The 12,270-nt window shown below is 40.7% G+C and overlaps 1 protein-coding gene across 1 annotated transcript in view; it reads left to right on the plus strand.

Moving 5' to 3' along the window:
• Positions 1-2,588, plus strand: part of LOC124043769 (actin-related protein 3-like) — a 28,919-nt gene extending 26,331 nt beyond the window's left edge. The window contains exons 10-12 of the mRNA XM_046362709.1: positions 200-325; positions 532-615; positions 1,489-2,588. Coding sequence (XP_046218665.1) covers positions 200-325; positions 532-615; positions 1,489-1,584 — 306 coding nt within the window. The 3' untranslated portion in view covers positions 1,585-2,588. The remainder of the gene's footprint in view (positions 1-199; positions 326-531; positions 616-1,488) is intronic.
• The last annotated feature ends 9,682 nt before the right edge of the window (positions 2,589-12,270 follow it).

Genomic DNA, 12,270 nt, shown 5'->3' on the forward strand with positions numbered 1-12,270 from the left:
CATGGATATTGGTTTAAAAACCACATCCAATTAATATCCAATCAGCACTTTGGGTTTGACTTGTGCAGACTTATCGGTTCTCTGGGCCCTTTCAATATTGTGTGTATGCGTGTGGTGTGTGTGCTCGAGTTGAACCCTGTTTTGTGTGTTAGGGCATGTGTTAACCAATCTTAACTAGACACACTGTGTTCTTCTCCAGAACATTGTATTGTCGGGCGGCTCCACCATGTTCAGGGACTTTGGGCGGCGCCTGCAGAGGGACCTGAAGAGGACGGTGGACGCCAGGCTGAAGATGAGCGAGGAGCTGAGCGGGGGCAAGCTCAAGGTGAGAGCAGTCTCTAGTCATGGTGATCTTACTAGAGTTGTCTCTTTAGCCTAATAATAGTGGTCCCCACGAGCTGCTCCTTTTCTTTTTCCTGTTTTTTTTTTCTCTTTGTTGTAACCAGCTACAGTTTTGGCAGAGCATTAGGTTAATGTAGGAGGTGAGAAATGTAAGATCTTTATTTGTGTTGTTTGCTTTTGCCCTCTCAGCCCAAACCAATTGATGTGCAAGTCATCACTCATCATATGCAGAGATATGCAGTGTGGTTCGGAGGATCCATGTTAGCCTCAACTGTAAGTTTCACAAATCCGTTGCATCGTTCTGTAGGGAGAAACGATACTAAAACTAAAATTGTGGAAATTAGTATTAGTTGTTCGATGGCACACATTTCTTGTTATAAGGAAACCCCTTACTTGGCACATAGTAAATAAAGCAACTTAATGATTGGAAATGTCATTCAGAAAATTATGTTGTTTTATATGCCATCTGCAAAACTTGCCTACCTAAAAATCTAGTAGTGCTGAAAGGTTACTGTCAGCTGAATTTCAGTGATTTGCATTGTCAGCATGATTACTGCCTTGACGTGCTTACTTCAGGGCATGCTATCTTCCAGTTTCCCTGTAACTCAGTTGAAATGCAAAAGTTTTTTAAAAGTTTTTTAATTTTTATTTTTAAATAAAGTCCTTATTTTAATTGAATATGAAAGGGAAACGCCCATAATGTACTGGGGAGCATCCTTTGACAGTGTTTCGGTAGGTTACAACATTGCATGACTCACGATGAGCCAACCTTTTTTACAACAGGAACTCTGGGACTGTGTGATGTGCCTGTGAAGTGGGTTGTCATCAGCGTGAGATTTTACAGCATAGCATTACAGACTTTTAGTCTTAGGTTGTCCAGGGCATCATTTATTTGTTTCTGTTTCATGACATGTCCTTTTTGGTTTGTAATGGTTGAGATGCGCATCTGAAACATGTTTTTAAGATGGAAAAAAAGGAGGGAACCTCTAAACAGCAGTGTGTCGAGTTCCAGGTGCTGGTTTTGACAGGAATAAGTAGTATTCAAAAACAAGCGTCAAAACCGCACACAAAGGTTGTTTATGTTTTCATTTGTTTGTCTTCTATTCAGATATGCCAAATATTAACACATCGCTTTCTCTTTTCTAGCCTGAGTTCTACCAGGTATGCCACACCAAAAAGGACTATGAGGAGATTGGCCCTAGCATCTGTCGCCACAACCCCGTGTTCGGAGTCATGTCTTAACTGTGGCCCTCCAACATCCTAGTGGTTAGACCGGGTGGGGGTCGGTAGGGTTGGGTTGGGAGGGGAGACAGTGGGTCAGGGGTGGTGAGTTTGTGCTTTTTGATTGCTTGTTCACTCTGGATGTACAGAACGAGAGGCGATACAGAGGTTTTTTTGTTTTTTTTATGAGAAAAAAAGAAACAGTCCGGCTGGAAAATGTATTGTGAATGTTCCTTTTTTTGTTTTGTTTTTGTTTTCCAAAATGAGGGAAATATGGTTTCTAAACCAAAACAATAAAAGATCATTTCCGGATCTGTCAAGCAACATGCAGAAAGCTAAACAATGATGGTAAGGATGGTGGTGGTTGATGTAATGATGACAACAACATTGATGATAATAAAATCAGAAGTCATAAAACATTATTTATGTTTAAAGAACTTGAGTCCGAGCGATATCTGACAACTCAGAAGATATCGTTGATCATGCCAAGGTTATAGAACATATTAATGTCGTCTTTATGTTCCATTTTAATTTTTCTGCTTCAAATGCACTTCACTTTGTGTATCACAGCAAGAGCTTGTTTATATTTCGTAAAGGTTTTTTATATGTAAAACTTGGGAAATTGGGGAAAGTTTTTATTGCATACCAGTATCAGCAAGTGACTGTTTTAACCCACAATGCAGCTTTGATACGCAGTATTTTCTTAAGTTAGAAAACTGAAATGTTTCTCCCTCATCATTCCCCCATTGTCTGTCCTTGCTATTCTCCCTTTAATTCTACATTAACATTAACATGCTTTCACTTTCGACCATGCCAGATTTCCCTCTTCTATGTCTTAGCGAAAGAAAATAAAACGATTCATGAAATAATAACAATGAAATTGAAAGAGCGTGACTGTCGGACCAGTATTGTTAGCCTAGATTTGTTTTCAAATTAAATACCAAATTATAAAAATAAAAAAAATATGGGATTTGTTTATTTAATGCCTTGCAACATTCCAATAAAGGCTCAGATTTGTTTCTTAAGTGGGCTATCATTTTTTTTTTTTCATGATTAGCATTTTTATTGAGATTTCAAACAGAAATTTAACAGCACGGGCAACAAACGCAGTCAACACCCCACAGTGTCATAAAGATCTCCAGCCTATGATGAACAAAAAGCGAAAAGACTGGAATATATCCATTTTTGACAGGGTTCTTGTTTGCTGCGTCTCAAATGTTGTCCAGTGCGATGTCACTGGACATCTAGTATAGATCTTAAGATGATATTTTTATATAGTTGATGGAAATCGCTTTGTTTTAGTGTGGGATGTGACTGACATGCAAAACAAAGTCTTTACACTTTTGTAGTTTTACCCATAAGTCAATCTTTTCATTGGAGCCATTGAGTTGTCATTTGCGAGGGATCCTTGAGAAATGTCACATTAGCATGTATTACCCTGTCCCATTCTGTCTTGCGGTCTGAGCTCTAAGCACTGCCAAATGTGTGACATGTTGCTGAGTACAAAACACTTTGGGTTTGTCACTGGCATGAAGTCTCACAGGTCGAGTGCAAAATGATCTAGGGAAATGCGCTGCCACACCCTCGCACCCCGGAAATGTTTTATAACATGCATTAAGAGACTGCAAGACAGGAGAATGGGATAAGGCTTATGTCTCCATCAAGAATACTCCATCAGGAAGTGATATCAAACAGAGAACAGGTGGTGATGCCAGCATTTGGGCCATGGCCACATTGGGATTTCATGTTGAAGAATTTGAGGGAGCCCATGTTTTTTTCTAATGGGAGTCATCCGTTGCCGGACAACCAAGATTATTGTCTGAAGATGAAGAAACCCACAAACGATTAGTCTTTTCGTGCGATCTTGTCAGAAGAAAGTAGAGATGAGTTGTACTTTTGAATATACAATTGAATCTGTGTTCATTAATCTCAGTGTGGCTGTAGCCTTAGGCCAGAGACACACTGAGATGCATGAGCACTTAGTTGAAGTCGGAAGTTTACATACACTTAGGTTGGAGTCATTAAAACTCACTTTTCAACCACTCCACAAATTTCTTGTTAACAAACTATAGTTTTGGCAAGTCGGTTAGGACATCACTTTGTGCATGACACAATTCATTTTTCCAGCGATTGTTTACAGACAGATTATTTCACTTCTAATTCACTGTATCACAATTCCAGTGGGTCAGAAGTGTACATACACTACTTTGACTGTGCCTTTAAACAACTTGGAAAATTCCAGAAAATGTTATGCCTTTAGAAGCTTCTGATTGGCTAATTGACATCATTTGAGTCAATTGGAGGTGTGCCTTTGGATGTATTTCAAGGCCTACCTTCCAACTCAGTGCCTCTTTGCTTGACATCATGAGAAAATCCAAATAAATCAGCCAAGACTTCAGAAAGAAAATTGTAGACATCCACAAATCTGGTTTATCCTTGGGACAATTTCCAAATGCCTGAAGGTACCACGTTCATCTGTACAAACAATAGTATGCAAGTATAAACACCATGGGCCCACACATCTGCCATACCACTCAGGAAGGAGATTCGTTCTGTCTCCTAAAGATGAACATACTTTGGTGCGAAAAGTGCTAATCAATCCCAGAACAACAGCAAAGGACCGTGTAAAGCTGCTGGAGGAAACGGACAAAATTATCTATATCCACAGTAAAACGAGTCCTATATCGACATAACCTGAAAGGCCGCTCAGCAAGGAAGAAGCCACTGCTCCAAAACCACCTTTTAAAAAAGCCAGAATACGGTTTGCAACTGCACATGGGGACAAAGATCGTACTTTTTGGAGAAATGTCCTCTGGTCTGATGAAACAAAAATAGAACTGTTTGGCCATAATGACCATCGTTATGTTTGAAGGAAAAAGGGGGAGGCTTGCAAGCCGAAGATCACCATCCCAACTGTGAAGCACAGGGGTGGCATCATCGTGTTGTGGGGGTGCTTTGCTGAAGGAGGGACTGGTGCACTTCACAAAATAGATGGCATCACGAGAAAAGTACAATTATGTGGATACGTTGAAGCAACATCTCAAGACATCACTCAGGAAGTTAAAGCTTGGTCGCAAATGGGTTTTCCAAATGGACAACGACCCCAAGCATGCTTCCAAAGTTATGGCAAAATGGCTTAAGAACAACAAAGTCAAGGTAATGGAGTGGCCATCACAAAGCCCTGACCTCAATCCCATAGACAATTTGTGGGCAGAACTGAAAAGGTGTGTGCGAGGAAGGAGGCCTACAAACCTGGCTCTGTTACACAGGCTCTGTCAGGAGGAATGGGCCCAAATTCACCCAACTTATTGTGGGAAGCTTGTGGAAGGCTACCCGAAACGTCTGACCCACTGGGAATGTGATGAAATGCATACAAGCTGACATAAATCATTCTCTCTACTATTATTCTGACATGTCACATTCTTAAAATAAAGTGGTGATCTTAACTACGATTAAATGTCAGGACTTGTGAAAAACAGAGTTTGAATGTATTTGTCTAAGGTGTATGTAAATGTCCAACTTCAACTGAATATGAGGTACATCATTGTCTTTTTTTTCTGTCAAAAGTACAACTCCAGTCAACTATTTTCTTCCGAATTGCATCAGCTTAATAAAGGAACTGTTTGTGCTATTTTTGTCGGACGTTCATCTCCGTTGAATTCCATTTTTTGCTGACTGCTTGAGAACTTTTTCCTACCTGTGGGCTATTTCTGTCCTTCAAGAGAATCAAAGCCACCATAAACTATCAGTGTCTGTGTGTACGTGAATGCATAGCCCTTTGGCGAAAGACAATATGGAACCGGACCACTTACACGCAAGTGGACTGGAGGCTGGAGGAGATTGGAGACCGCAGGGTTCTTTTGGTGATGTCCACTCAGAGCAAATACGAGTGCCTAATTAGTCTCTTAGGCAAGGTAGTTGGTCTTGATCTCCACTTATTTTGCTTGTCTAAGGGGAAAAGACTTGGTGCGCCATTTGGTGTTTAAAAATGATTCTGCTCTAATGTAAGATACCTTCGACACAGGCAAATTACACCCAATTCAAAGTAGAAACTCACTGTCAGCTCTCATGCATTAGTCCTGAAAGCCAAATCAGAGCTAACTTGAGCATGAGCCTGTTCTTTACCAATGAAAATGGTTTGGAAATGAAATCATTGCTGTTCAAGAGACCCATAACTGGTTGTAGTAATTACAAAGAAAAGGATGAAGGGAAGGCAGGATTTCGGTAGCACGTAACATAAATCTATTTATTCCTAGCTGTAATATAAAGCGTTACCAGAATTTCCTTGGCTATCTCACTCCAAGTCTTGCTCACCAACCATACACACCTGGAAACCTGGCAAGGGAGACTGAAACTACCCCAAAGGGCAGGGTTTCAAGATATTTCTCGGTTTTAGCGTTAGGGTAACGGCCCCAATTACACCTGTGAAAGGCTCGTAAGTGCTTCAGTTTCACTTGGTCGGCACCTAGGTCCTCATCGGCCAATGAATTTAGAAAAATAAACATAAGCATTCGGATTCCCCCAACACTGTAGCAGGACAGATAGAGAGTGAGCTGGGAAACGATAGCCTCATTTATATGGAGAAGAGGTTTCTTCTTTGAGCACAGGTAATAGGTTCCCGCAAGAAAAAAAGGAACCTACCTATTCAAAGAGACTTATTTCGCAAACAGAAAATCAATTTCGGTGACCGGCACTTAAATGGGCAATTTTCATATGGTATTGTTTTGTGCGAGCTGGGACAAAGCAAGGCTCTGATGTATACATTAACTGTGACAGAAGGAACAGATGAGTTTTGTTGACAAAGGAGAAATGATGTGTGGGGTAGGAAATTAGAAAGTGTTATATGGGAAATGTTATTTTGGTGTTGGTTTGTAGTATAGTGTGTATTTAATATAATTCATATGAAACAACTTTATGTATGTGATTGATTGTATACACTGTATCCCGAAAAGTAAGTTCAAACCAACTATTATTTCAAACCGAACAATCAAAACATTCCCATTGTTGATGCAGGTTCAACCAATTTAGGTTCGGCGTCAACAACTCTGACCCTAGGCCTATCCCCTAACAAAACACCAATAATTGCACCCATTTCATTCCACTGCATACTTTTGCATGCAGTGTCTTGTTTTGTGATGTGCAAATAAGGGTTCAACTAAAGTTACACTGACAAATTAGCTGAATATTACAACAATGTGAAAATAGCTTTTGAACGATAGTATGTATCCTAAAGTACATTATCACTCTGGGTCTAAAATGCACGGCGCTCTCTCTTCAGACAGAAAGTGTCTCGTTCCGCCTAGGTAAAATTGTTTCTCATTATCACAGTGTAAAACCCATGCATGAGTTCTATAAGCCTGTAAGCACTATGAGAAGGACTTCCGTTTACCCTGACACATTTGCCTGAATACGCACACTGAGTGAGGACAGGAAATAAGTGGCTTCGCAGGTCTTGAGTCCACACAACATCTTCTGCATATGACAGAGTGGGGAGCAGGTTCAGAGACAGAGCCCTGGAGCCCAGATCAAAGCCCATGTCCGATATAATGGGCAATCAGCGTCCAGGAAAGGTTTGTGGGTAGGTTAAATACCAATGTGTCACACAAGGTAGATCGATTGGACACAGCATTTCCATTGGAGGGGGGACTTGAATAGCCGCCGCTCCCTCGGCGTCACACATCCAATGTCCGCTGTCATTTGATGGCTAATGACATATAGACCCGGGTGATTGCAGGTCCTTGTGCGTTCATAACTGAAAACCAGGAGAGCAATACAGGGTCCATCTACTGTGATGGGCTGGAAATCAGATGCCTCCTCACTTGAACGATTGTCAATCATATGGAGAGGGTCGAAAGGCTTCCTGGAAGATGACCACAGTAATAACAAACATCAAGGTGGAAACGATTCACTGTCTCCATTTTGGTGGACCCGCTGTTCCATCCAGACACACTTAAGTAGTCACCTGTCTGAACCTGATGGAGTGAGTGTGTGTGTGTATGTGGACCATAAGTCCCCATAAGCATAGTAAACCAACAAAAATTGGGGACGTTTTATTATTCCCCACGAGGTCAAATGCTATTTCTAGGGGGTTTAAAGTTTGAATTAGTGTTAGGGTTAGAATTACGTTAAGGGTTAGGAGCTAAGATTAGTTTTAGGGTTATGTTTTTGGGTTAAGGTTAGGGTAAGGTGAAGGGTAAGAGTACGGGTTAGGTTTAGGATTAGCGGTAGGGAAAATAGGATTTTGAATGGGACTGAATTGTGTGTCCCCACAAGGTTAGCTGTACAAGACTCTGTGTGTGTGTGTGTTCGTGTGTGTGCGTGCGTCTGTGGGTTGTCCATTCACCTGCTATACATTTGGAGTCCACACCTACCCTTGTCTGGTTTCACCAAAGGGAGTTTTCATCTCTAATTTAATGCAGGAAAAAAGTCAAACGCAGAAAAGGAGAGAGGGTTATTTTTCAGCACCTTAGTGCTAATTGAACTATTTTCCAATTTCCCTGAGCCCAAAGGGCACAGCACCAACACATAACACAAAGGAAAACAAATGGGTCCCTTCAGAGAACAAACACCCTAAATCCTGCTCCCTGCATAATGTTCTTTAAAGGTTCTTTAAATGTATTTGTACCATTTAAGAATAAAAAGTTATCACGTTCATGTTTATGGTTATATTGTTATATTGCGATATGCAATATTGTGCTATAACAATCCACATTTCAATCAATAAAATGTATGTACCTTTGGATGTAAATGGTAGGACTACATGATCAACCAATAATATTAAGTTATACTCGAGTTGAAATTTTAACCAGTACACTTACTGTATACTCAGTTAACCAATCTTACGTATGCTGCAATTCAAAGTTTAGCTGCAATGTGTGGAATTCAAAATAACCTCAATAGATATGTGATGTATTGGACCAGAAGGCTCATTTGTGATATTGACAGCAACTATCCCCACAACGTGCAGAAATGCTCTACTTGAGAAACTAAACTTCAAACCAAATATTAGCTCAGAAATGAGAACTCCACTGTGCTTCACTCGAGCCTGATCTAAGTATATTTTCATTCTCCCCAAGTGAAACAAACATGTCATAACAACGATTGAAGGAGAAAGGGAGGAGGAAGGATGAAGGAAGCGGGATGTCAATGTTGTCGGGTGGGTTTTTATCGGACGGACAGAGGCTGGACCCTGAAGAGTCAGGATAGATCGAAGAGCCTGGGGAGAAAGAGGAGAGATAAAAAAAAGAGGCTGAAGTCTGAGGGTTGAATAGAAGTGGCTGGGATCGCATCCAGAAGGAGATTTCAGGGAGACAGACGAGATGTCGGGGGTGATAGGAGTCTGAGGGGAGGAGGAAGAGAAGGACAGAGGAGAAAGTGATTGGCCCATCCTCTGGATAAGAGCTAACGGGAAAGACAGAGGGATGGACCGAGGGAGCGCTCCAAGCACAGCTTCTTATTTACCTCCTTGTTTTTATGTTGCTTTCATGTTTTCAGGGCTCATTATTTCCACTTAGACGTATTAGGTCACATGGGTTATAACTATGAGGCGTTTCACGATGAGCAATACCTACATGAGAACTACGTTGCATTTTCTACACCCTCTCTAATGTCTTGACCTGAAGTTGCTTCAGGAAGGAAGATATCATGTAAATTCAACCATAATTAATGACGGGTATATTAAAATAATGTTGATCATTTCAGACATGTTTTGCATCATACACCTTATGGGCTGAATACCTAAGCTAACCCTTGGTGGAGATCTGTATGAGGACGTTCATAGGTTTAGCTGAGGATCGGGGGTGGGAGAGGAGTCATTTTTGAATAACTGCAGGAGCTACGGTACTGCTCCTTGCAGTTGGTAAACATACTTTAATTGAGACGTGCGAGAAACAGATGGCCGTGTTGACCTCAGTGTGCCATTCCAAATGCACATATCTTCTAAGCTGTGGGCATTATCCGATGACAGGGTCATTTAGATTAGGCTGACTTATCTTCTCCGTGCCAAACTACCTTCCATTGTAAAATGCTTAAAAACCTCTTAATAGGGAACCGGCCCTTTAAAAGAAAAATTAGCCGAAAATGACAAACCCAAATCTAACTGCCAGTAGCTCAGGACCTGAAGCAAGGATATGCATATTCTTCATACCATTTGAAAGGAAACACTTTGTGGAAATGTTAAATTAATGTAGCACAATATAACACATTAGATCTGGTAAAAGATAATACAAAAAAAAAACTGAGTTTTATTTGTGTTTTCTTGTACCATCATCTTTGAAATGCAAGAGAAAGGCCATAATGTTAAATCACAATAGCCTACGTTAGCTCAACCGTCCCGCGGGGGACCCACCGATCCTGTAGAGGTTTAATTAATTAATCCAGTCTTATTGTTTTTTTTTTTTTAAGGATTGCAAGTAAATCCATTCCTATTAAATCTAGGTATTGTCCTGGCATCGCAAGCAACAATATTCTAGGCACAGTGTCCCACTGTCCCCAAAGAACAAGTATACATCTGGGACACAAAGACACTTCTGTATTTCACAGAAATCTCATGACATCAAATCTTCTTTGTGAATAAAGACACATAATACTTCAGGGACTATTTTTTTGACGATTCTGTAAAATAATTCTTTCTACAGGACACACCTGGCAAACAAATCGATAGCTTCGAGTAAATGTCACGGCCCAAAAGTTTGAGTGAAAGTCCAATCACTGTACTGTCTGCGCAGACCAAACACCAGATACCTGTCAAAATTATTTGTTGTTCAAGGCTACTGTCTGCCAGATCAATGTGTCACAACAACAAGGAAACCCTTTGAGCCAGATGGCAGATGTGGTAAATAGTCCCGTATCTGACCTCCAATGCTCCTTTGAGGATGACTCCTGGATAATAGGGTGTGATTCGTGGGCTGTTGGTGCTGTCAGAGAGACCGCGGGAGCAGAGACAGGTTTGGAGGTGGCTATACAGGGTTCTGTGGATGGCCGTGTCAAGGTGCAGGTGTTGTAGGTGTTGTTAAAGATGTGTCACCGGTTCAGAGAAGCCACGTGATGAGACACAGGAGGACAGGAGCATAGAGTACAGAGCTTTGAAGCTTACTGTTAGGGGTGTGGACGAGGGATGCAGAAAGCAGCATGTACTTCAGTCTTTCCATGTACAAAACCCCACCGTATGTATAATTCAACAAAGACATTACATAGGGTGGGGTTGGGGTGGTTGCGAAGTCTTCTCGGAGTGAAAACATTTTTGTATTTGGACCGGAGGCACCTGGATTTACTTATGCAGTGGTGGCAAGCTATTAACATTTATTGTTTTGTTGAAATATGCATTTAGGTCTATTTTTAACCCACCTGTAGGCTAGAATTGCAGTCTATAATGTAAATTTGAGTGTAGCTACAGTCATAGCTTGGTTGACAGATTGGCATCCAAATGGTTCAGATGTCATGTTAGCCTCATAACACCATAAGGCTTTAGTCCATGCTATATTAAGTGAATTTACACGCTTTTTAAACGCATTACACTAAAACGGTAACATTCCCAAGTTGCACCAACCATTAGCCAGTATATCAATATAGAAAGAATAGTGAAAGCACAGCTTAACATTAGTCAATGGCTATTTTTTGCCATAATTCTCTGGGTGCCAATATCCTTCACAGCACAGGATTTGAGGCAACCACAGTGCTGACTGATCGTGGCTGTTCATTGGCTCTCCGACTGACGATTATGGGGGATGTGAAGTACTGGAAATGTTTTTGAGGAATTCTCCCAGATCTTTTTTTCAACCAGTCTGAAATACTTTTTAACTTTCAGTGTGGCAATGGGAAAGTATTAGAATTAAAGTTTGTGAAAGAAACCGCAAACTTTATATTATGTTGCCCATCCACGCTTCGCTTTTTTTTATCCCACATCATTGCGAAAGGAACACAACTGTGATCTGCAGTGGCTGAGTGCATCTCTGAGAAAATAGCATTAGCTCTGCACGTTGGCTGGTCTGTCGGCATCAGATAGCTTGATGCAGCTTTTAAAAGCCTGGATGCACTTTATCAGACTGAAGACCTTCAAGAAAGTTTGGGTGAAGCTTTCTCAAGGATACATCCTGGACCTTGGTCTTTAGTGTGGAGTGTGTGGTGATGATGACTATACTGTCTACTTTCAGGGGTGTAGGGTGAAGTTTCCCCTAAACGCTGATCTTGGGTCAGTTTAGCATTTCCCCCCACTAACAGTTAAAGGGGCAAACAGCAGTTGCTGTATACATTTTTGGACATAGAACTTAATTAAATATACCCATTGATTATTGAAGAATATAACTTATAAATTCCTAATGAGCTTAGTTCAACTGTCGTACGCCATCAGCATGCAAAATATACAGTGTCTTCATATCCATTCATACTTCATGACCTATTCCACATTTGTGTGTTACAGTCTGAATTCAAAATTGATTAAATATATTTTTTCCCTCTCACCAATCAACACACAATACCCCAGAATGACAAAGTGAAAACATGTTTTTTGACATTTTTGCAAATGTACTGAAAATGAAATACAGAAATACCTCATTTACAAACTGTAAGGATTCAACACCCCTGAGTCAATACTTGGTAGAATCAACTTTGTCAGTGATTGCAGCTGTGAGTATTTCTGAGTAAGTCTTCAAGAGCTTTCCACACCTGGATTGTGTGACATTGTTCCATTATTCTTGGTTGTAGATCATT

Source organism: Oncorhynchus gorbuscha, linkage group LG09 (genome assembly GCF_021184085.1).
Source record: "Oncorhynchus gorbuscha isolate QuinsamMale2020 ecotype Even-year linkage group LG09, OgorEven_v1.0, whole genome shotgun sequence".
In the NCBI taxonomy this organism is placed as follows: Eukaryota; Metazoa; Chordata; class Actinopteri; order Salmoniformes; family Salmonidae; genus Oncorhynchus; species Oncorhynchus gorbuscha.